Here is a 21,638-nt window from a genome sequence, read left to right as displayed (position 1 = left end):
TCAGGGTTAACAATCTAGATGTCAGAGTCAAACAGACATGGGTTCAAGTCCTAGTTCTGCCACTTGAAGCCATCACTTCACCTCATGAGCCTCAGTATCCTCATCTGTAAAATGGGTTTTGTTCATAGAACTTACGTTATGGAGTTGCTGTGAGGATTCAGGGAAATCGTGTACATAAAGCACTTAGCTCAGACCTTGGACCACAAAATCACTCAAGTATGTACTCCTTCAAGAGAACGAGAGCGAGCAAGCCATGAACTCACCTCACATTGAGTACTGTCTCAGCCACTTTCCAGCTCTGAGACTTTGGGCAAGAAACTTAACTGGTCTATTTTCTTATCTGCAAAATGGGGATGCATTTCATGGTATTTCGTTCATAGTATCAATGTGAGAAATAACTACAAAGAGTGAAAAGTACGTGGCATACAAGAGTCACTCAATAGACAAAGCTCTTAACATGATTTTTATTCGTTCATGTTATTCATTCATTTGGATTCAATTCTTTCTACTATTTTTGAAGTTTTCAAATAAGTGTAACAGATCTTGCTTCTGGGGGCATTTGGTTTTTTCATACCTTTTCCCCTCCCAGACCCCAAAATAATTGTATATTTCTTTTTTGTTTGTTTGTTTGTTTTGATTAAAAAAAAAAAAAAAAACACAGTGTCTCGCTTTGTCACCCAGGCTGGAGTTCAGTATCACGATCTCAGCTCACTGCAACCTCCACCTCCTGGGTTCAAGCAATTCTCCTGCCTCAGACTCCCAAGTAGCTGGGATTACAGGTGCGCACCACCATGCCCAGCTAATTTTTGTATTTTTAGTAGAGACGGGGTTTCACCATGTTGGCCAGGCTGATCTTGAACTCCTGACTTCAGGTGATCCACCCACCTTGGCCTCCTAAAGTGCTGGGATTATAGGTGTGAGCCACCACGCCCAGCCAGAATTGCATACGTATTTTTAGTTCTACTTAGCATTTGCTGCTTTGGGGAATGTTTCTGGAAATTTCTGAGAGCATCTTGTTAAATGAGACCCACAGACCCTAGAAGTGTTCTCGCTGTATACCTGAACTTATATGAGCTGAGTCAGGGGAGTTGGGCAGGGTGGTAAGGGCAGAAATGGGCAGCATCACCAGGCTCCACCCAGTAGGAGAGCCCCCTTCCCAGGACCAGGGCTGGAAAGTCTGGTTTACCTGGATCCAACAGGGATCTCATCTTTGGGGAAAGTGGAGACTGAATTCTGGACAGCGCTCAGAGCCCAGGCCAGCTGGGCAGGAGTCACCACACAGGCGTCTGCTCATCCTGTGGGGCATCCCCTCATGGACAGTCAAATTATTAAAGAATCGTGGTATTGCGGTTAAGCTTTCAAAAGAATCCTGTTAGAGATACATCCTAACATGGTTACTAAGGACAAGATATAATGTCTGGAATTTGCTCCAAAATAGCCTGGGCTGGGGAGAGACTGGGAAGGGTAGATGGAACTAGATTGACCTTCACTTGATCATTTGTAATTAGTAAGCTAAGACTGCTGTTGTTTAAACCACCAGACTGCGTGGTTTAAACAACAGAAATTTATTTTCTCACAGCTCTGGAGGCTGGAAATCCAAGACGGAGTTGTCAGCAGGACTGGTCCCCCCGAGGAAAGGCTGCATTCCAGGCCTGGGTTTGTAGACAGCCATCTTCTCCTTGGATCTTCACATCATTTTCCCTCTGGGTCTGTCTATGTCCAAGCTTCCTTTTCTTTTTTTATTTTTATTTTTAATTTTTTTTAGATAGAGGGTCTCGTTATGTTGCCCAGGCTGGTTTTGAACTCCTGGACTCAGGTGATCCTCCTGCCTCTGCTTCCTAAAGTGCTGGGATTACAGGTGTGATCCAAGACAAGCCAGAAACTTCCTCTTCTTATAAGGTCACCAGTCACATTGAATTAGGGCCTGCTCTAGTTGTCTCCTTTTGACTTGATTACCTTTATAAAGCCCCCATCTCCAAATGAGTTCACATTGTGAGGTAATTGGGGTAACGATTTCAACATGTAAATTTGAGGGAGGGTCACAATTCAATCCATCACATAACTACTGAAGATGGGAGATGTATGCATTACACTATTCACTCTACTGCTATATAAATTTGCATTATCTTCATAATAATGGGCGGGGTGGGTAGGCAAACAAGGGAACAGTGCTTCAAACAACTGACTCAACTCCAGTTTAAACTCCAGAGAGGTAAAACTTGTTCTCCAGAGCTCAAGGAAAATTCTAAAACTCTACTGTTTTAGAAGAGACTATGCAACCATGGGAGGTAGAGAGCTTCTCAGCATGGAAACATCCAAGCCCAGGCTGCATGACCACCAGTGGTACCTCCTGTAGGATTCTTTCATGGAAGGGAAGCTGAGCTGGCCAACTTCTATAACTTTGTCCAAATCTTGGTTGCCAAAAAGAGCCAGTGCCCTTGTGGACTGCATTAACAGGATGGTGGCTAAAGGCAAGGGATGGGAGAGTCCTGCTCTACATAGAACTGGAGGGGATCAGCTGGATTATGATGCTCCATTCTGAGAATCCCTTTGCAAATGGTCCATTAACCACTCAAGAGGGACAGAGTTGCATCTGGAGAGGAGCGGCCAGGTGCTGGAGGAAAGCATGCCATAGCATTCAAGAAAGACTGGGGAATCCACTTTACCAGTCCCTCTTGTATCCTGCTAGAAATATTATAAGCAAGTTTCACAACAAATACACACGCATATGTATTCTTTGATAGTAATGATATTCCATGCACATTCCTTTTGCTTTTATCAATTAACAGTTACATATCTTAAAGAGCTTCCCATGTTAGAACACAAATTATGCTTCTTTGTTTTTAACTACTGCATAACATCCCATCCTAGGGTAAATTATGTTACCAATCCCCTAGCAATGAACATTTTGATTGCTTCAAATATTTCTCTATAGCTAACAGCATTTAATAATTAATCTCACACAGGCTGGGCATGGTGGCTCATGCCTGTAATCCCAGCACTTTGGGAGGCCAAGGCGGGCAGATCACCTGAGGTCAGGAGTTCAAGACCAGCCTGGTCAACATGGTGAAACCCCGTCTCTACTAAAAATACAAAAATTAGCCAGGCGTGATGGCGCATGCCTGTAATCCCAGTTACTCGGAAGACTGAGGCAGGAGAACCACTTGAACCCAGGAGGCAGAGGTTGCAATGAGCTGAGACTGAACCATTGCACTCCAGCCTGGGCGACAGAGCGAGACTCCATCTCAAAAAGAAATGATAATAATAATAATAATGTTATATATATGTCATTTCACATATGAATGAGTTCATTTGTGTAATAAATCTCTCTAAGTTAAACAAATATTATGAAAGGAAGGAAGGAAGGAAAGAAGGAAAGAAGGGAGGGAGGGAGGAAGGAAGGAAGGTTGGATGGTTGAGAGAAGGTACAGGGCTCAGGGGAAAAACTTTCCCTTTCCTGGGCACAGCCCCCTCTGTGGCCTCAAGCAAGCAGACACGGAGAAATGGGTGAAAATCACGATTAGACAGGAAGCAGGAAGGTTCAGGACAGGGCTATGCTGGATCCTGTCTCTTTATAGTGACACCTCTACACCCATTGGCTTGGTCCCTTTCACCAGGATGAGAGAGTGAGTCATGATGCCGGGAAGGAACTACCACAAGGTCCTCTCCCTCCCCAAGTGCCTCCCATCACCCACTGGTCTGCAATAGAAGAAGAGGCCAGAAAGGGCAGTGAGCAGGGAGGGCAGGTAACTAGGGCCTGACCCATGGGGGTAGGGGTGGGGAGCAGACAGCCGTAATGTTCATGAAGTGCTGGCACTGAGTAGGCATTTGAAGCAGAAACAGCGGCTATTTACTCCTGCCCACAGGCTGGCCTACAATCTAACCCAGGGCCAGAGGTGGGGAGAGAGCTTCCGAAATGAGCATGAGGCTTGGATGCTAGACTCCCAGAGGCTCCTGGCTCACCTGTTCCCTTCCCTGGGGCAAAGAACCAAGTGACCCCTCTAGAGATTACCCTTCCTGGGGTTTCCACAAATAGCTAATGGGCTTAGATCATTGGTACACACACATACACCTCACATGTGTACACACAGGCCCACACATGCTCTCTTCCTCTACCCTCCTGAGGCTGACAAGTGGATGTGGTCTGTAGCATATTCAGTATATTATAAATAAAGTCTCCTTTTCAGCTACGAAAACTCAAGATTTGAGACGGAAGCAGGTTGTGGGGTGCCATAGGGTGTGGGCAGAGAAGGGGGGCCTTTAAAGGGCTCTGCTTTCAATAAACCCTGAATGACACCACCACCCAAGGGTCCTTGGAGCTGCTTAAGTCCCTTTGTGCTGCCCCTAAACGGCAAGTATAGAAAGCAACATTTGAGTCAACATGGTGCTGTTTACTTAACAAAGCAGTGGCCTTCCACTTGAAGTAATCTACAGTAGCAGACACTACTTCTGGCTTTCATGGAAGGCCATAATTGCAGTCTTTTTTTTTTTTTTTTTTTTGAGATGGAGTCTCGCTCTGTCGCCCAGGCTGGAGTGCAGTGGCGTGATCTCGGCTCACTGCCAGCTCCGCCTCCCGGGTTCACCCCATTCTCCTGCCTCAGCCTCCCAAGTAGCTGGGAGTACAGGTGCCTGCCACCACGCCCGGCTGTTTTTTTGTATTTTTAGTAGAGATGGGGTTTCACTGTATTAGCCAGGATGGTCTCGATCTCCTGACCTCGTGATCTGCCCACCCCAGCCTCTCAAAGTGCTGGGATTACAGGGGTGAGCCACCGCGTCCAGCCAATTGCAGTCATTTAGAGTGGGTTAAGGAGAGGAGTGGCAGTGAGTCCTTTAGGAAGCAGACCACCATGGCCAAAGGTGGGCTATGCCTGTGTGAGGCTGGGGGAGCCACCACAGAGAAGCCAGCTGTACCCCATAACCATGCACCTCACTGTGGCTCCCACAAACATGTCCAGTCATGCCCTCTCCACCCTCATGGTCACACCTGTGCCCAGCTATACTCACTCACACAAATATTCACACTTCTGAACATCCATCCATACACATGTACTCTGTTACTCAGCCCCACTCACAAGTGCAAATGTGTCTGTGCTTACCAGGCTTACATACTGATCAGGGGCTTTAAGGGTCCAAGATGGTGGTGGCTGTTGCTCTTCAGGTCCTCTGTACTGCAAAGGGGGCAAGAGGCAGTCCCCAGCTGGGTGCCACTGAAGGAGGGACTCCTAGGAATAAAGCTGATTCTCAATAATAAAGTCACCCTTGGATAATACCACACCCAACACACAGACGTCTCCACCAGAATTTGAGTTTATGGGCTCGAGATTGTGTACTGCTTAGGAAGTCTGGACAAAAGGATGGGCGACGGGGTGCTCTGCTGAAATCCAGCTCACATTCCACTTGGCAAGCCACAGGAGAGGAAGGGATGCCTGCCACCCAGAAGAAGGGATGCCTTTGTCTAAGCTGCACAAAGACACAGTATGGGCTACAGCAACCCCAACCCCCATGGTCACATGCACACTTACATACATGTTTGTGATCCACATGTTCAAAGTTGCATGCTGTACAAGCATATTCAGGTATAGCCACTCATACATATGCAGCCAGTAGCATGCGAGGTACATGGCACAGAACTCTCTTCATTAGCACACCCCTTCCTAGGGACCCAAGCACAGATTCTCCTGCTTGGCCTTGACCTGAGCTGATGATGATGCCCTCAACCCCCATTCTAGGCCCTGCACCCCACAGAGAAGGTCTCAGAAGTGCCTGATCCCTCAGGAACAAGATCGAGTTACCAGGCAGGTCCCCCAACAACTGACTTACCTGCCCTCTCTTACCTGACCCAGGATGAGGCCACTGCCAGTGTGGCCCCTGTTGAGGACAAAGGCTGGACATGGTGGGCTCTGCTAGGTGACCAAGAACATGGCCCACCCACCTCTTGGGTTTGCAGTGGGTGAGTGTGTGTCTGGGAGAAAGCAGGGAAGCGGGGGGAAAGGGAGAGTTGTGCCTCCAGGAGGACCTTGCAGCTCATGGAGCCAAGTGCCAGAGCAGCTGTCTCCAGACCCATGGCTTCCAAGTAAGCCAGAACCTCAGCCAATGCCAGCCACTGAGCCCTAGCTGTGCTTTTACTTACCCAGGAAGCACAGGGGAAAGTACCCCCACAGGCCCTGGGGACATCTTCCTTTAATTACTCCACTGGTGACTCCTGAAACTTTCTTACCTTCCCCAGGGCCTCCCTACAAGAAAGAGGCTCTCTAGCCTAAAGAGTCTTCTATGGGGGCCCAGGAGCCCCTATCTGTGTGGAAGCACAATGCCCTGACAGCAGACAGCAGAGGACGCAGGCAGTGGCCCCAGCCCAGACAGCCTCCCTCCACTCCTGCCATTCAACCGCAGACAGGCCCAGGGCCCAGGGGCTCTGGCTGACCTGGGGATGGGCAGTCCCTGGCATGGCTGCCCCTCCAGCTCTTCTGTTTCAGGGGAGGGGAGGGGCGTCCACATTCTCTGGAGAGCAGAGCCCTGCGAAGTGACCCTGTTTCAGAATGAAATTAAGCTGCCATTTTCATCTTCTTCCCAAATGTCAGCAGCGTTAGATCAGATTAGGAACTAATCTTTTGCCAAAATTCATTTCCGAACAAGAGAGGTGGCTGCGGGCGATGTGGAGGTTTGGCGTTGGTTTCTCAACTCCCCGTATCCTTTCTCTCCCTGTTACTGGGGTGGGAGTGGGGGTAAAAGTTGGAATAGACTGCACTGAGGCCCCGGGGGGGCCTAAGGAATGTCGGGCGGTGGCACCAGGTGCAGCGGGAGGAAGCCCGTGGCATTAGGTGAGTGGGCAGCCGCGCTGGCCCTGTGCTTGGTAGCTGTGCAGAGCCGATTGCTTAGGCATCCTTCCTGGGCTGGAGAGAAACGGGAACAAGGGCCAAGCAAATGGGGCCAGAGGGACAGGGCCTGATGCCTGCACCACATCCTCTCTGAGGTCCCTCCCCAAAACCCGCCTAGTCTCCTGCCTCAGTGTCCCCAGCCTCTCACCTCATGGGCCAGAGTAGTAAAAGGAAAAGGAAAAGGCAATTGCAACCTAAAGAGAGAGAAGGAAAAAAAGAAAAATAAATGCCCAAACGCACTAGTCAGTACCTTGCAGGAGGCCTCGGTTGACAAGTGACCAGAACACAGCCTCTGGCCTGAATGCATAATTACCCCCAAGTGAAAATTCCCCCATCTAATTTGATATTTGGTTCTTTGCAGAAGCTATAGCCTTCGTAAATAATATACAAAGTAAGAAACCTAATCCCGCCTGCTAGAATGTTTAATTCATCATTATGCGAGCTAATTGGAAGGTGATTATATGGTAATTGCTCATTAGTGGTGTATATTTATCGCTGTACCTTATGTCAAGGCCATGGGAATTGTGTAGAGTCTGTTCTCTCATTTCAAGGATCAGTTTCAGAAGCAGGAGCGAAGCAGGCAAGATCAAGTTCTTTCTGACGTCAGGGTCCAGCCAGGGCTATGGAGACCCGTGCTATATATAGGGCCTGGAGCTGGCTGGGAGCAGGGGACGTCTGGGGCCAGGCTGAGGCCCAGCCATCCAGACGTTGCCGACAGCCAGGCCACCGCCAGGCGAGGCCGATCATCCTCAAGTCATTTTCCAAATGAGACCGCATGCCCACCCCAAGCACCTTCGGGACCCCCAGGTGCATCTTGGCCTTTGTGCCTGTGCTGGGAATGGAGACCTTACTTCTCTACTGTCTCTCGGGAGTGGGAGGAGGGGCAGTAAGTGTGGGGTAGGGAGGAGGATGGCGAGGCTCGATGTGGAGATTGAACACTGGATGGGAGATAGGGATCGGAAGGTGAGGTTTGACTTGGTGAGGAAGGTGGAATTTTGAGTGCTCTGTCTCGTCCCTCTCTCCCTGCCTTGCCAAAAACATTCTCTCAATCATACCACCCGGCGAAGCAGGAGGCTGGCTCCATACTGCCGGGTTGGTGTTTAGGGAGGGAAACCCAGAGTAAACGGGGAGCTTACTCCCCGGGGTAAGCGGCGGAGCAACGACGAATGAACTCGAAGCACGAAGAACGAGGAACGGCGGGACGTGAGCGGAACCCAGCCACAAGGCCAGCGCCTGGGATGGGAACTTAGGAGAGGCAGGAAGGCGGGTCTGAAATCCTGAGGGTGTGGAGAGATGGGGAGGGCTCGGTCTGCAGGTGGAGGTGGGGGCAGGGGCGAAGCCTGGGGCCTTAGCAGCCGGGAGGACCAGGCTCTGGCACTCGGAGTCCAGCCTCCATGCGCGCATCTCCGCACGTGGGCGTGATCTTTGGCGCGCTCTGGCGCCCCCTCAGAGGAGTGCGACGCGCCTCTGCCCTACCCGGACCCCAGCTCTGGGCGCCGATCCGCCGCCCGCTTCTGGCACCCCGACTCACAGCTCCGGGGCCCTCCGGAGACCCCCAGCCGGGCAACAGACACTAATAAACAAAAGGCCAATTAGACGCTGGGGCGCGGCTGATGAATGGACCTTGCGCTTCCAAGCGTGGCGCCGCCTAGAGTTTTCTGGCGCACCGGGTCATGCGGGAGAAGCCACCTCCCGGAGAGGGGTCACGGCTGGGGTCAGAGGGTTCTCAAAACTCCCACTTTCCCCTGGCTACGGGGCTGGCTGGGGCAAGAAAATCGGCGGCCGAGCGGAGGGCGCGGGCCGGAAGCTGCGGGCGAGGCGCGAGCGGCCCCGCAACGCAGCCCGGCTTTCGGGCGCGCTCCCCAGACGCTGGAGGCCGACATCCTCTGCCGCCCCGCCCGCGGCTGCTTCTAGGCGGCGCCCCAGTAATTCCAGCGCTGATTGCTGGAATAATAAAGACTGGTCTAGAAAAATGCGCAGTTACACGAAACGGCTGTTTGCCAAACTCCGGAGTTAGTGGGGCGCTGCTGGAACGACACCCCAGCCCAAGCCTCCTCACTAGACACACACGCCTCGATCCCAAGACACACAGATGTTGCCCTAGGGCTGGGCATGGACATCCATCACAGGGACCCCCATCCGAACACCGAGAAACGTCCCCGCAAGCCACACACACCGAGGCCACCCCCATCTTCTGAGATGCACAACTCCAGGCGAATTCACAGATACACAGTGCAACCAGACCGTGGCACACAAATTCAATAAACTGCATTTCCACACCGTCATAGGCACTCTGCAGCCTCACAAATGCACGTGCTGGCCCTAACTCAAAACAATCTAGAAGCACAAGGACAGCTAGACATCTTGACCAAATCTACATAAGTAGCCCCAGCCTCTCCAGCCTTTAACTTATTCAAACAATTACAACTGACACAAATTGACTAAAGTCCTAGCTGAGACACACAATTCTATTCCACAATCCACACAAATGCCATTATACCACAAACTAGTGCTCTCACCCTATACAAACACACAAGAACAGACCCTCACCCTGCCAGCCTTACACCGACTTGGACCAGCCCTTAAAACCCCCACCACGGAGCGGGGCCCCGGGCCAGGCCTCCGAGCAGCCAGAGTCCCTCCCCAACCGGCCTACGCGTCCCAGACTTTGTTTCCTGCGACTCGAGGCGGGGACGGGGAGGAGCCGAGGTTTCCAAAGCCGCGCGCAGGCCCGAGCCCCCTTTCTGCCTGGCCCGCCTGGCGCGGCTCTCAGGCTGCCACAATCCGCCCCTCGCACAAAAGTGGCCCGGCAGGTTCCGGGCCGCAGCCAGTGCGCCAGCTCCTGCTCGGCTTGCCTGCCAGGAGCAGAGCCAGAGGGAGCTTGGAGCACTGAACACCCAGAACGAGAGCCAGGAAGTTCGGAGGTCGAAGGCTTCTCTCACCCTAGAACTTTCTGGCGCCTCCGCGAGAAACGCACACGGAACCCATGTGTACCTCGCAGGAGAACGTAGCCGCGGCACACGAGCGTGGTAGATTCCGTTTGACCCTCTCAGGGCAGCGCAAACGGAGAACCCGTGCCTCTCCCGAACATGCGCTTGGCCAAGGGGTCCCACAGGGAAGGTCCACAAGTAATTAACAAGGAAACGGAACGTGGATCAAACTTGTATCCTACATCCCCATTCGGGTTCACAGGCAGGACCCTATGGCAACTTGCATACAGTTCTCCGTGACCCAGGAGGAGCGCAGAATCTGACCCACGATGCCCATTGAGCCCTGCCCGGGAGCATCCAGGCCTGGCACCCATATAGCACGAAGGGGCACATAGACCTGGCGCTCATGGCTCCTACAACCCCTGCTCAGCTCAGCACGCGCACACTGCGAAGGGAACGCAGAGGCAGGGCACACGCGCACCCTGCCCCGCGCCCCACGCCCAGATAGTCATCGTGGGATGGCATCTCGCAAATATTTATATTCCTCAGCGCCACGGCAGCCCGCGTCCACATTAGACACTCTAATCCTGCCACTTTAAATAGATGAATTAATAAAGCAAACGAGCGGCTAATAAGCTGACTGTCCTGCCTTCTTGAGGCGGAGGAAGGACTCGAAAGTGCGCCAAATTTGTTTGCAGTGGATCAAGGCGAGCCGCCTCTGCTTCACTTTCTTTATCTTAATTCCGACTTGAAAAGATATAATTATCTAGTTTGAACAGAGCTGCTATCAAATCCTTCTTTGGGCCGGGAAGGGGGGCGTTGGAGTGGATTGCGGCTCTCTGAGCCGCTCCGTGCAGCCGGAGATAGCGCGTAATGAAGATGTGGAGGCCTGAGATACAAAGGGCATTAACCTCATTAGCATGAAACCTTTTCTTCTTACCATTGTGGGACCCTTTCAGCCGCCTAATCCCCCCTATTTTCAAAGCTTGGTTTGTAATAAAGCTTTTAGTTTTTTTTTTTCAAAGCTAATAGTATTCTCTGATGATTTTATTGCTGTTACACTACATAGGACATTTACCCAAAAAAAGAAAAATCTTCACCACCAGCCCCCTTTTCTTGTACTTAAAAAGTATAAAGTATATAATTTCGGCAGAAATAAACCTTCTATTAAGACGGGAATTTTTTTTTCTGGACAGACCATCTGAATTTTAAGAATGTTTAAGAATGAGCTCGGTGTTTGAGGTATTCCGGGTTTCGGAAGGTGAGTGGAAGGAAAAGGTAATTTGTACTTGTTGAAGAGAAAGGGATGCTTTCCGGGAGCACTGACTGCAAAGCGCTTGAGACAGCTAGTGGTCACCGAGGGTCATGCTGTCAAAGCGCCTGGAAGCCCCACGAGGGTTTCCAGGATACCCCGAGGCGCACCTGTCCCTGTGAGACGCAAGCCCGGGTCTCCTGAGGCCACCCCGTCTCCCTCCTTCCCCGGCAACTCCCGGCGGCGGAGTAACCCCTCACAGTACACACACCTTCCAAGAAGAGTCTGTGAAAATGCACTATGAGCAGCCAGGTTTCTACAGAGGGACAGAAATGGGGGAAAAGAGGGGAGGGGGAAGACAGGCAGAGATGGGGGAAAGGAGAAAGAGACGGAGAATGAATTCTACTTTAGAGAAGAGGAGAAAAAAAAGAAAGAAAAATTTCCATAGTGCCCTATAGTCCCCACACGTGCACGGAATGTCTAATCTTAACTTTTCAAGGCAGGATGTTAACAAAGCTTGTATTTTTGCCCTGCATTGTAACTTGGCCTTATCACAGTGTAAAGGGTGGGGAGATTGTCCTAAATTATGTCCAGGCAGCCCCCCTGGATCCGTGGATTAAGAGATTAAAGGAGACCACTGGGCAAGGCCTCCTCTTTCCCCTTCATATTCCTGGTATGATAATTGCTTAAACTGATTTGCACTTTCACAAAAGCTCGCAGGACGCTTTGTAGCTCGAACAGAACAGACGAGGTTTCTCTATCAATGGAAATAAAACTGATTAATGCAGCCTATCAGGATAAGAAGCAAATGAAGCATGCAAAAACAACCTCGTACCCCCAGAAGGGGAAAGGAGGGAGGGAAAAAAGCTAAGTTTCCTCCAAGTCTGATTACAACTTTTTCTTTAATGTTAAAATTAAGAGTTGAAGGTTTCTCAGAACGCTTGCCTTATAAGGCTGCTGAGGCCCTTGGGCTTGGCCCATCACCTTCAGCAGATTGGGGCCAGGGAGAGAAGGAAAGAAAGGAAGGAAAAGTAAGACTTGTACTTTGGGGTTTGAAGTCAGAAAGTTTAGAAGTTGCAATATTCTGCTACATGTTTTCCCCAACATTTTGGAAGAGTAGTCCTCAATGTGTAACTATATGTCCAGTTTTTTTTTAATAACCAGAGGTTAAGAGAAGTAAGCATTTTAACCTGAAGTTCAAACTAAACTCCCTCAGTAGGGCATACAATGGGCAAAGGTCTGGTTGGAAAACTTTTCTCCCATCCCTTTTCTGAAGGACTTAAGTTTTCCTAATCTTCTCCCTTCTCCACCCTCATCTTTCTTTAAAATGCCTGAGAATCCATCAATCTGGCCCTTTTGTGGGTGAGGAGCCTGGGTTTCTTGAGCCTAGTTGGGGAAGGACCACACTCAAATTACTGAGATACATTTTTTAAGATTCACTTCCATTTCCCAAGACGTCTACTCTGAGGGCATATTGATAAATCTTTATTGACAAAATATTGACATTGACATACTTCTTGGAAGTATATAGTGTGTTAGAATTCTAACAAATTAACACAAAACACAAAAATATTTACATTCTGGTATAGAAGACATTAAGGAAGCATTTGTCACTCTCTTTAGTAAGTCTATGATCTTGGAATAGAAACTCAGTGCTTGAAAACTTGCCGCCGTGTGCTTGGCCACACTTAACATCATCCCCGCTAACTACAGTCCTTCAGTTTTTGCAATAGATAGATTTAAAGTTTGGAATAGGCATTGCAGTGAATGGTTGAACTCGGCCAATTTCTCCAACCACTGAAAGGAGAAGTTTGCATCAGGGTTTTAAGCCTCAGGATGTTAGGAAAGGGACTGTCCAAGAAATATAATTAATTTAGGGGTTTTTTTTCCCAGTACAAGTCCTGACTCTTTTTGTGGGCACCCTCCCCAGCCACCCCCAGCCCCCCCCCGCGTCGTCCTGCTCCCTGTTTCTCTGTAAGAGGACCACTATCGCTGAGCCTACTTCCTTTAGCTTGCACAATCACTTTGACATCAGAAGGTATCAAAAAGTGTTTACAGACTGCACATTTCTTGGGGAAAAAAATCAAAATAAAAAGCACACAGAACCTGTCTTTAAAAGGAAAAGAAAATTACAATTCATTTTCGGTCTTTAAACACCATTCGCCCAACAACTGCTACATGCATTTCAAGGATTTGAAACAGGTGTGGGATGGGGCTAGATATGAAATTTTCGTTTTTTATTACTAATTATTTTTAAAGATGGGGGGAAACACAGCGAAGTGCAAAAAAAAAAAGTCCTGTGCCTGGTTGGGTCGTGGTTTTTATCATCATCATTATCATTTTTTAAGTGGACTGTGATAAACGGAATACCTGCCAATCATCCTGTCTCCCCGGTTTGGTGTTTGACTGACAGCTCCCCTTGTCAGAGTGCACGTTCAGCTTTCGCGCTCTCTCTCTCTCTCTCTTTCTCTCTCTCCCTCCCTCTTTCTCCTTCTGTCTGTCTCTCTCACTCAGCTGCCTCTTTAGACGAGGGTCGCTTGTTGATGAAGGAGCCTCCATCCTCTGCCATCTTGGCGCGGCCTTGGTTTGGGACCCTGTGCCCTCGCTGTCCAAAGTCTTCGCCGCATTCCGCTGCTCCCTCCGATTCCCTCTCCCTTTCTCGGTGAACGTGTATGCGGTTTGTTTTTGTTTTGTAGGGGTTTTTCCTTCTCCACCTCTCCCTGTCTCTTTTGCTCCATGTTGTCCGTTTCTGTGGGGTTAGGTTTATGTTTTTAATCATCTGAGGTCACGTCTATTTCCTCCGGACTCGCCTGCTTGGTGGCGATTCTCCACCGGTTAATATGGTGCGTCCCTTTTTTCTTTTGTTGCGAATCTGAGCCTTCTTCCTCCAGCTTCTGCCTTTTGAACTTTGTTCTTCGGTTCTGAAACCATACTTTTACCTGCGGGTGAGAGGCAGATGGGGTGCGTTAGTTCTTTCAGAGCACCCTTCTGTCAAGTGCCTGATCCTTTCACCCAGCCCAGACTCCAGTTCCAGACTCAGCAAAGACCCAGCCCCCGAGATGCAAGTCCTAAGGTCCAGCCTCCCCAAGGCCTGCCCTCAGGGAGCAGGGCCCCTAGTGCGTGGTGGAAAAGAAGCCTAGCTCCCTGCCCTTCTGAGGCTTCCTGAAGAGCCTTTCCCCAGGGCCCTGTGGACCGGAGTGCACGGAGCCCCCTCTCTCCTGGCCCTGCACAGGGCATCTATATCCCGCTGAGAGCAAAGCTTTGCAAAGCATGGGAAGCCCCTACAAAAATAATAAGTGATTAAAAATAAAAAGAGACATGTCCCTAACTCCCTCCAGCAAGCGAGTGCAAGAGAGACCTCAGTCCGCCGCTGCTGCAGCTTCCCTCATGGCCCAATGTGCTTTCTATTTTCTGCTGGTCTGGGCGGCGTTTCCTAAATATAGTGTCTCCTCTTCGTGGCGGGGGCCCTGGGTAGGCGATCAGGGTTTGCCTGCGCTGCATCCTCCGTGCGGGGGACTCTCACAGGTGAGCAGGAAAGGGATGGGGCTGGAGGAGGCCAGAAGGGACATGGAGTGTGCAGGCCTCCAGACCAACCCAGCTGTACCTTTATAGCTAGGAAAATGGGTTCAAAACTGAAAGCTTCTGAAAGGCCGTGGTTTACACGGAAAGTAAGAGAGAAACTAAGAGGAGGGGAGGTGACAGCAAGCCCCCTCTTCCCTCCTTCTAAACAGCCCCGGAACAGGCTGCTGGTCACACAACCTCGGACCCCAGTCCCATCACTTCCCACCAGGGTGGGGCTGGAGGCCCGGCCTCACCAGAGCGGCTGTGAGAGGTCTCAGGAGCAATGAGGTGGGAGTCGGCTGCCATCCCATGGCCCCCTGGGAAAGCTGAGTGGTGGGTCCTCATTCCACCACCAGACAGTAACACAGTCCAATCTTCCCAGAAGTGGGGTACAGGTAAGGGAGATGGCAGTGACTGCACCTCTGATACCCTCACCCCACAACTCCTATCTTATCTGGATAACAGTACCCCACAACCCAGTGCCAGTCCCTGGACCCCTGGGATCCATTCCATTCCCTCCTTTGAGGCCGCTGGCCGGTCCGTCTTGCTCTCCCGGAAAGCCCCAGTCGCCCAAAGTGCTCCATGAAAAAGCTGAGCGGGAACAAGGCTGAATTTAATTTGCTTTGAGTTTGCTAATTGAGGGGGAGGACGGTTCATTTCTCCCCGGCGCTGGCCCAAGGCGCGCGTCGGTGCGCTCGGGGCTTGACACGCACACAAAGACTCCAGGCAGCGTGGGCAGCGAGGCGGACAAAGACCACCGCCGCCTCGGCTGTCCAGGAGAAATCAGCCGGGCCGCGCCTTGTGCCGGGCTCCGCACAAACCCGCCAGGTCCTCCTCGGTTTTGGGGTGGGGAACATGTTTTAAAACAAAAGCCTCGACCCTTCTGCGCTGCCCAGGAAACGTGTTACAACTTAATCTGCCCAAAAAACGTTACTGTTTGCTGGGAACTTTGACCCCGCCCTGCGGCTCCGTGTACAGTAGCGCCTACTGTAGTCCTAAACCCCCTCCCCACCCTGAGATAAGCCCAAGCCAGGCCCGCCCAGGGACCCTGCTGTGCAGAAGGCCTGTGCCCTGAGGCAGACCCTCTCTGCAGCCTCCCAGCTTTACTTCTCTGATGTAGGGTACACACAGGACGCTTGCCCTCTACCTTCTGATCGCCCATCTCCTTCAGGGAAGTCACTGGAGCCGACGGTGTGAGCCGTGGGCTCGCAGTCGCTCAGAACTCATCCTTAACCCACATCCTGTCCTTACCAGCCTCCAGCCCCAAACACCCAGAAACCCCACTGTGCTCTCCCTCTTCCTGGACCCAAGCAGGGTCTTCACACTCTCACCAAAAGTCTCACCAGAAATGCAGGGATATCTTAGCCAGGACATGCCCAACTGGACAGAGAAACAACTCGGCGCGTTTCCCCAGAACCTGGGGCAGATTGGCACTTACAGCCCCTTTCTGGAGCCCAACAAAGCCAGCACCTTGAGACATACATCCCGAGCCCAGGCGTGGAACCAGCTACCAGGACCTGTGCGGAAGGCCCTCACAGAGCTCCGTGCTCATGGGTGTGCTTGGAAGCCAGATTTGGGGTGGGGGCGCACGCCTAGATGGGTTCCTCGCGCGCAGGCCGCACCCACCTGAGTTTCCGTGAGGCTGAGGCTGTGTGCCAGCTGCTTTCTTTCGGCGCCCACCACGTAGTGATTCTTCTCAAAGGCGTGTTCCAGCCTTAGAAGCTGGGACGGGGAGAAGGCGGTTCGGATCCGCTTGGGCTTTCGGGCCAGCGCGTTGTGCAAAAGGAAACTCTCGGGGCTAGTGTCGTTCCCTGCGGGGAGCACAGCAGAAATCCCATTAGGGGGGCTGCTCTGACCCGAGCCGCGCACTTCTCCCGAGCCGGGCTGGCCTGGCACCGCGCTCAGGGCCTTCGCATAGCCGCGCCGCTCGACCTGCGGGGGCCGGTGGTCCTCCCAAGGGCTCACGAAGGGAACGCCGGCTCAGCTGCCCGGGCCCGGAACGCCGGGTCTCCACCTGTGCGGCACCCAACCAGCCGCTGTCGCAGCGGGGCCAGTCCCCAGGCTCCTGACCTCGGCCGGCTCCGCAGCCGCCCTGGCGCCGCGGGCCTCGCCACCTCCTCGCCGGGCGCTGGAGGCAGGGGAGGGTGCCGCAGAGCCTGGCCGGGGGATTGGCGCCCACAACCCGAAAAAACTACTTTCTCTTCTTTCTAACCTCTCAGGGAACTTTGACCCAGGGTGGAAAGGCGGCGGGCTGCTCTCCAGAGTTTTCTTGGAGATTTATTTTTAAATTATTTGTTTTGTTGCCCCTCCGGAAAAGTATAGAGGCGGGGCGAGTCGTTGCAGCCCGATCGGGACAGAAATCTCGCCGGCGGGTGTGCTTGGCTACAGCCGCTGCTGCCTCTCGCGAACTGGGCTCCGGGGCTCCCGGCTCCCGAGAACTAGAAGAGAAACGCGAGCGAAGAGATCGAAACCCGGGGGGTTACCGAGTTGCAGACACCGCCAGGACAGTCTGTAACGCTGGAAGATCCCAGCGGCTCCGGGTCTGGTGGGGAGACCATGAGCATGACTGATAGAGAATGAGGAAGGGCAGCCCTAAACTTTTCAAGCAAAGCCTCAGAGTTTTGGGTTCACTCATTAGGATAGGAAATCGATTCACCGAAAACCCAAACAAAGAAAAACAAGCCGACAGTCCAGGCAGGATGCAGGCAAATCCAGTTCGGGATTAAGGGTAAAAGGCTTTCTGTTTTTTTCCCTTTGGTTTGATTTTTTTAAATATGGCGAGGGGGGTGACATCTACCCGATTCTAGGCTCCGGCAGGAACGCAATGGGTTAATGAATGGACAAGCCGCGGAGTATTGATCAGCTGCCGCCGGAGGTAGGTCTTTTACCGACTCCGATCCGTAAACTAATTACCCCTTTTTCTGAAGTTTTAACTCTCCTCCTCCCACCCCGTAGCCAGAGAAAAACAAACAAATAAAAAATATCGCAAGAAATGAAAACATGCGAACAGATATTTCCCTCTAAGACAGTTTCCTGACCAGGTTCTTTTTTGTTTTTTGTTTTTTTAAAGAAAGAAAGAAAGAAAAACAAAAACCAGACCGAACCTGCCTTCCCGCTGTGGCTGCTCAGCGCCCCAATTAAGCAGGTCGTGGCGAGAGCGCCGAGCCCTGGAGCTTTCCTCCCGCACGGGTTCCCGCCCCTCCCCAGGCCTCCGAAAGCAGAAAAGAAAAAACAAATCCCATACTTTTCTCCCGGGGCGCGAGGGTCCTCTCGCCTCCAGAAGAGGGTGGAAGACTAAGAAGCCGCGGGTCTGGACTGAAGGGGCGCAAAGTGGGTGGTGAACAGGGTCGAACGCAGTCCAAAGCAAGCCTGGCGGCCGAGTCCTGTCCGCGCCCGTCGGAGCCAGGACGGTTGGGGGCATTGCCGAGGGTACCAGGAGCCTGGGGATCCCGCGGGCCGGGCACGCCCAGCCCAGCCTGCTCGGATACGAGCGCACAGGGGGACAACTTCTCCGTTCGCACCCCTTCCCAAAGGGTCAAGCGGCCCGCAGGCCATCACTCCAAACCAGTTGTAGCTTCGGAGACTGGGGATCGACACCACGCCCGGCCCCGCGCCGCCTAGTTTCCCAACAGGGCGCGCTGGCCCGCGAGCCGGAGGAACCTCCGCCCAGGCCTTGCCAAGCGCCCACCCGGAGCAGGCCCGGGGCAGTGAAGGATGCGGCGGGAGCGGCGCGCTGCAATTCCGCGACGTGGCACGTACCTTGGAAGCGATGACCCAGATATCGGTAGCGGTGGATGAGCCAGGGGTAGAAGGTGGACGGATCCCGCTGTTGCGAGGCGAAGAGGGGGTGTGGCGAGTGCGAGGAGGGTAGGGGGTGGGCGGCCAGGGCGTGCGGCGGCGGCACCGGGTGCACTGGCACGGCGGGGTTGGGCGGGTGCGAGACCGCCTCGGCGAACACCAAGTCCGGGTTGGAGTAGACGCCCCTACCGGCAGCGGCGGCGGCGGCCGAGTGGAAGCCGTTGAGGAACGGATTTATGGGGCTGGAGTTAGCGTAGCTGAGTGCCGCGGGACGGATGGGGTCCTCGGAGCGCGAGGCGGGCAGGGGACTGTCCTTGGCCACCAGCGACTCGATGGTGAAGCAGCGCTTGGGCGCCGGCTGGAACATGCTGCGCCGAGGAGCGGGCGCCCTGGGCTCCCAGCTCCTGGCGACCGCCGCACGCTGCCTCCGCCGCCCGCTGCCCGCGGCGAGGACGGACGAGAATTGGGGACTCGTTTGTTTGGGGTGGGGGTGGGGATGGGGGTAAGGAAAGGAAGAAAGAAAGGAAAGGAAAGGAAAAAGGAAAGGAGGGGGGAGGGAGAGGGAGAGGCAAAGCCGAGGATCCCGAGAATCTTGCACCAAACGCGCCCAACCTGAAGAGAGGGGGGAAAATCCTTCCAGAAGAATTTGCAGGCGTGGATTGGGGTAATTTTTTTTCTTTTTTTTTTTCTTTTTTTTTTTTTTTTTTTTTTTTTTTTTGGCGAGATGGCGTGGGGGGATCGGAGTTAGAGGCAGGGAGGAGAAGGGGGGAAAGTTCTCAGGGGAGGCAAAAAAAAAAGTTTTTTCTCCTCTGCAAAAGGCGGGCAGGGCGCCCTAAGTCCAAGGACAATCCATGGAAGTGTTCGCTTCTTCACAAGTTGTGCAAACGATTTGTTAGTTCATGAGCCTAATTAGTGCGGGGATCACATAAACAGCTTCCTCCGAAGCCTGGTAAATGGCTTGATGATTGGTCGCTATTACTCGCCCTGAGGTGGAAGGGGGGAGACTCTTTAAAGTGCGTCAGAGGGAGGTGAGCGCCTGGGAACCTGGAGGCCTGGATCCGGGCCGAGAGTGGAACGGAGTCGGCGCCGCCGCCTCGGCTGAGCTTTCTGCCGCCCGCCGGGCCGCCCGGATTCTCCGCGCCTTCGCCCCTCGCTCCCGGCTCACTCGCTCCTGCGGCGCCCGCTGCGGCTTCTCCTCCTCCTTCGCCTCCTCCTCTTCCTCCAGTTCCTTCTTCTCCTCCTCTTCTTCCTCCTCCTCCTCTTCTTCCTCCTCCTCTTTCCCCACCTACTCCCCCTCAGCCACCGCCTCCTCCTCCACCAGCACCACTCCCTCCGGGGCACCCCGGTCCCTGCAGAGTCCCTGGCCGGCGCCGCCTCCACTGCGGCCCCCTGAATCCCGAGTCTGCTGCGCCCAACTGGTAGGACAGACGGACGGACAGATTCCTCTCGCCTATCGCTCCGCCGCTGCTGCCTTAAGCGGCCCCGCGTCGGGAGAACTGGGATCGCCCCAAGAGCACCGCGAGGGTAAGCGGGCGGGGGCTGGTTCCCGGGCTAAAGGCGCCGTTCAGTTATACCAATCCTCACCCTTAGCAAAACTCCCAGCGGTTTCCTAGGCCAGGAGGGATCCTGGAGTGAGGGGTACGGGATCCTCCCACCCCATCAACCACGCTTAGCCTCGAGGTCCCAGGGTCGGTGCGTTCGCGATTCTTGACCCGGCTCGTTCGTTTGCGAGTTGAGACTGGGAGCTGCCGACCCCGCCGGAGCAATGGACTTCCAACTCGCTCCCGCTCTCGCCCCACGGTCTCTAGCGTTTTCGGTCTGGGAGGATGCTCACCTCCTTCCCCAAAACAATTCCTTCTGGAATATCTGGGACCGGCAGCCCAAGGTCAGGGGAGAGCCCGATATGGTGCTACTGTACTATTATGGTTCCGTCGTAATTATTTTTGTTAGTGTGGTCAGTGTTATTATTATTATAGATGAGATTATTTTATTATTATTATTTCTATTATTATTATGCCGTCTGTTGTCCTGAGGTGGGGGTGGGGGTTGCTGTGCAAACCCAGTGCAACTAGCGACTACGGATCGCATCTCCAGTCCCAGGCCGTGTCCGCATTTTCGAGCTCGCCTTCGGTTTTGGGATGATTTTAGGACCGAGTTCCCTCGTCCCCATTGGCTCGCGCGGCGGCATAATTATGATCACATCCCCAGGCTGCTGGCGCTGCTCTCTGTTTATTGGTGGTTAAAGATCTATTATCTATTCATCAGCCGCCTCTTTTTTCCTTTTTTTCTTTTTGCCAATTACATTCTTCTAAAGTGAAGTACCAGCAGGTATTTTGCACGTTTACAATTAATGATTAAAAAATTCTAGCGTCCTTTAAAACTATTACTCCCAGGCCCCTGTCATTTCTCCTAAGAACGCAGAAATGCCTGTTTGGTGACTAGGTTGCGGTGAAACCTGGGAAGCCGATGGGAATGGGGGGAGAAGAGTGAAGTCCACCGGGAGCTAGGCTGCACCGCCACCAGATGTATAGTTGAGGCGACAGGTCTCAGGACAAGCTACCTGCTTCCTCCCTTGGTTTCATCTGGTGTATATTTATGTTTGTGTCAATTACTTCTTTATTCCAGATATAATGTTGTGTTGGGGCAGGTGTCCAAAAACCTCTTTTGGGAAACCAGGCAAGAGAGGAGTTGGGATCAGTGTTTTCCGGGGTTGTCAGGGCACCAGACAGATTCGTGAGGAACCGGCAGAGATCATCTTTGTTGCCCCCACCCCGCACCTTCCCAGGGAACACACATACACATCTTCACACAGGAGACAGATGTGCGCCTCAGCTTTGCCCTCTCAGTGGGAGACACCTGCCTCTCCCTTAGGCTTCGAAGTTCTGGGCTGGGGTCCTGGCCCAGTATTTTCCCTCTGTCAGTTCCAGGTGGCTTTTCTTTCTCCTCCTCCCCTTTTTCCAGGCCCAAAGATTCTGGGCTTTGGATCCAGCCCTTGGGGTGGGGGTGCACTTAAAGATGCACCTCCCTTGGGCCTGGACCACAGTCCCCCAAAATATTGTCTACAGTTTGGAAATCCCTCTCTCAATTAGGCTGTGGGGTTAGAGGCCTCTCCTCTAACCCCAGCTAGGCCAGCAGGGAGCCTGAAGACATGGCAGAGGGGGGAGGTCTTTTGGCTGTGCCCAGCCAGTAAGCTCAGGGTGGAGCTAGAGGTCCGCCCTCGGG

The 21,638-nt window shown here is 52.8% G+C and overlaps 1 protein-coding gene and 1 long non-coding RNA gene across 2 annotated transcripts; both read right to left on the bottom strand.

Moving 5' to 3' along the window:
* Nucleotides 1-3,257: 3,257 nt before the first annotated feature.
* On the bottom strand, nt 3,258-9,518 carry LOC134740185 (uncharacterized). Its single transcript, XR_010127479.1, has 2 exons — nt 7,377-9,518; nt 3,258-7,069 (listed from the first exon to the last, which is right to left on the bottom strand). It is a non-coding gene; the product is annotated as an uncharacterized LOC134740185 (long non-coding RNA).
* Nucleotides 9,519-12,521: 3,003 nt separating this feature from the next.
* Nucleotides 12,522-19,650, bottom strand: EMX2 (empty spiracles homeobox 2). The gene is made up of 3 exons (XM_054435982.2): nt 18,378-19,650; nt 16,245-16,429; nt 12,522-13,996 (listed from the first exon to the last, which is right to left on the bottom strand). The coding sequence occupies exons 1-3, from the start codon at nt 18,781-18,783 to the stop codon at nt 13,829-13,831; spliced, it is 759 nt and encodes a 252-aa protein (XP_054291957.1). The 5' UTR covers nt 18,784-19,650; the 3' UTR covers nt 12,522-13,828.
* Nucleotides 19,651-21,638: the final 1,988 nt, after the last annotated feature.

This window comes from Pongo pygmaeus, chromosome 8 (genome assembly GCF_028885625.2).
Source record: "Pongo pygmaeus isolate AG05252 chromosome 8, NHGRI_mPonPyg2-v2.0_pri, whole genome shotgun sequence".
NCBI lineage: Eukaryota > Metazoa > Chordata > Mammalia > Primates > Hominidae > Pongo > Pongo pygmaeus.
This window is presented reverse-complemented; position numbering and strand designations above follow the sequence as displayed.

Bases quoted from the DNA above. Each gene is read 5' to 3' on its own strand.
- EMX2 (XM_054435982.2), bottom strand. From the start codon at position 18,783: ATGTTCCAGCCGGCGCCCAAGCGCTGCTTCACCATCGAGTCGCTGGTG. The intron at 16,430-18,377 runs GTACGTGCCACG...TGCTCCCCGCAG, and splicing joins TCTGGGTCATCGCTTCCAAG to GGAACGACACTAGCCCCGAG. The intron at 13,997-16,244 runs GTGGGTGCGGCC...TCTCACCCGCAG, and splicing joins TCAGCCTCACGGAAACTCAG to GTAAAAGTATGGTTTCAGAA.